This window comes from Sphaeroforma arctica (assembly GCF_001186125.1).
Source record: "Sphaeroforma arctica JP610 unplaced genomic scaffold supercont1.206, whole genome shotgun sequence".
NCBI lineage: Eukaryota > Ichthyosporea > Ichthyophonida > Sphaeroforma > Sphaeroforma arctica.
Window position 1 is genome coordinate 1 of NW_014040352.1, and position 2,533 is coordinate 2,533.

A 2,533-nucleotide genomic window follows, 5' to 3' on the forward strand; every position below is an offset into this window, starting at 1 on the left:
TATACTATATATATATATATATATATATATATATATATATATATATATATATATATATATATATATATATATATATATATATATATATATATATATATATATATATATATATATATATATATATATATATATATATATATATATTCGCGTGGGAAACTATCGACAACTTGCTGATACGTTGACGACAAGTTGTTTATTACGTTAGTAATGTTACTTATAGTATCTACTTACTATCAAACTCATCGAACCACGAAGACTTACCTCAAAAATCTCTAACGAATTGTCGTAGATCTTTGCTCGCTGAGTGCCGGGGTCGCGGTCAAATATTTTGGCCAGTCGCGCAAGGTAGACCCCATTGCTGAGTGCGCGTTCCATATCGATGGTCTCGGGGAGCTCCTCCTGAAGACAAGCCTCCATCCACCGTCGTGTGCTTTCCAGGTGACACAGATAGTTGTAGGCTGTGTGTCCCTGTCGTTCCTCGTCCATGGTCTGGGGCCTGTCCCTGGCGGCCGGGTTGTTTGTTATTTTCATGACTGTGTTGATGGGCCGCTGCTTGATCATCTTCGTTTTTTGTTTTCTGTACAAAGGGCTCCCATGTTGCAATGAGTCCGTCGACTTCTCAACGGATTTTTCGCGTACATCTTCCTTGGGGTCCTTTCGCAGGCTCACATTTCGGGCCAACTTCCAGCCCTGTCCCATACGTTCAATAATGGATTGCATGTTAGCGATAGATAAAAATAATCTAATTACGTAATATCGTATCTGTGAAGTGATCGCGTAAAAACTGAAGACGTGACAATAACAGTCTAGTCCTTATTAACATGGGCAGTTGTGGTTGAGTTGAATACATATGAATACACGATTATCTATTTTCGATATTGTGCAAGTAACAATACCACCCGCCGACGTTTTGTCGAATACATATGAATAAATACACGATTAATCATGCAAGTAACAATACCACCCGCCGACGTCTTCGTTGAAAAGCCTCTGGCAAAGACTCAAGACGATACAACTATGTATTTGATTGGTCAACACCAGCTATCAGATAGCTTATCTGAACAATCAGTTAATCGCAATTCACAAAGCCTCCTTCCAAATTAAACAAAAAAAAGCATCGATGTAAGTTTAAACAATAAATGCTACGGTAGCTACCCGCCAACGTCTTCGTCGAAAAGCATCTGGCAAAGACTCAAGACACGATGCAACTGCATATTTGATTGGTCAACATCAGCTATGAGATAGCTTATCTGAACAATCAATCACAATTCACATATCCTCTTTCTAAACTAGATCAAAAAAAGCTATGACGCACATACATAGCCGTCTGCAAAAAAACTAAAAAGAACAAGAAGGCTATGGCATAGCCTTCTAAATTATACAGAAGGCTATGGCTATAGAAGGCTATGGCTATGGAGTATGGAGTAAGGACGCATCAAAAAAAAAATGTGGACGTACGATGTCCTAGGATTACCAGCCCGGTCCTATCCAGTCAAGACAGGGCATCAAAACCACTCTGCCTTACATCTTCATAAAAACCTGAAAACCCCAGTACATATGCAGAATCCCAGATATATGGCAACCCACAGGAAAAAACCATATGTTTAATTTTTAGAAGGCTATGAAAAACCTTTTAAATTTCAGTTTTTCATTTCTCTTGTAATTGCCATTTCCTAAATTAGTTTGTTTATATTTGTGTGGCAATAAAAAGTATTTTTTTTATGTGGTTTAAAAAAAAATAGAGCTGGTCGTTTACAGCAGCGGCCAGACAGGTCAAGCAAATATACAAAAGCCCTAATATTTACATAGGTGGGTAACAGATAGCTGCAAACAATAGCTGCAAATACTGTCTGCACGGAGCTCGGGGGGAGAACGGTTCTTCATTAGCTCTATATCCTACTGATTGTACATTATGAGTTATGGTTTAGGTGGTTTCAGTGGAGGGGGCCGTAGCGGTGGCGGCAGGGGAGGTGGTAGCCGAAACAGAGGGCATTATGACGATGACGATGATCGCACTGGTTACTCATCTTTAGCTACGGATGAAGATGATATGGGCGCATTCGCACCCAAAAAGGTATAATAAGCGTGTTTCTGATAGTTCTTCAAATTAATTCTAACGATGTTGGCTAGATTTCATTGTAATTTTATACCCTGCACGTCCTGACGTGTACCGATAAAGATAAAGGTGTGTCTGGGGTCTTCAACGTTCAAACATAGTCCTTCGGGTCAAAACCGATCCGAAACGTACAAATTCCTTCTCAGAGTTATTCTACTATGTAACGTACATGTCTGCTTCGTCAAAACGAACTTGGTATTGTTGTAACCCATTAGCATCAATACCATATATATATATATATATATATATGTATGTATATATATATAAATATATATATATATATATATATATATATATATTATATATATATATATATGTGTGTGTGTCTACTATCGTACTTATTATTATTTAGTATGTATGTATGTANCGNGAGCATGCGACTCTTATATATATGTATNTATATATACCTACTAATAT

The 2,533-nt window shown here is 37.5% G+C and overlaps 2 protein-coding genes across 2 annotated transcripts in view; one reads left to right on the top strand and one right to left on the bottom strand.

Moving 5' to 3' along the window:
- Nucleotides 1–210: 210 nt before the first annotated feature.
- On the bottom strand, nucleotides 211–720 carry SARC_03857 (hypothetical protein; the record flags this gene model as incomplete). The annotated part of the gene is made up of 1 exon (XM_014302325.1): nucleotides 211–720. The coding sequence occupies one exon, from the start codon at nucleotides 718–720 to the stop codon at nucleotides 211–213; it is 510 nt and encodes a 169-aa protein (XP_014157800.1).
- A 1,058-nt stretch (nucleotides 721–1,778) lies between these two features.
- The window catches only part of SARC_03858 (hypothetical protein), a 6,096-nt gene continuing 5,341 nt past the window's right edge, over nucleotides 1,779–2,533 (top strand). The window contains exon 1 of the mRNA XM_014302326.1: nucleotides 1,779–2,074. Within this exon, the coding sequence (XP_014157801.1) occupies nucleotides 1,913–2,074 (162 nt within the window). The 5' untranslated portion in view covers nucleotides 1,779–1,912. The remainder of the gene's footprint in view (nucleotides 2,075–2,533) is intronic.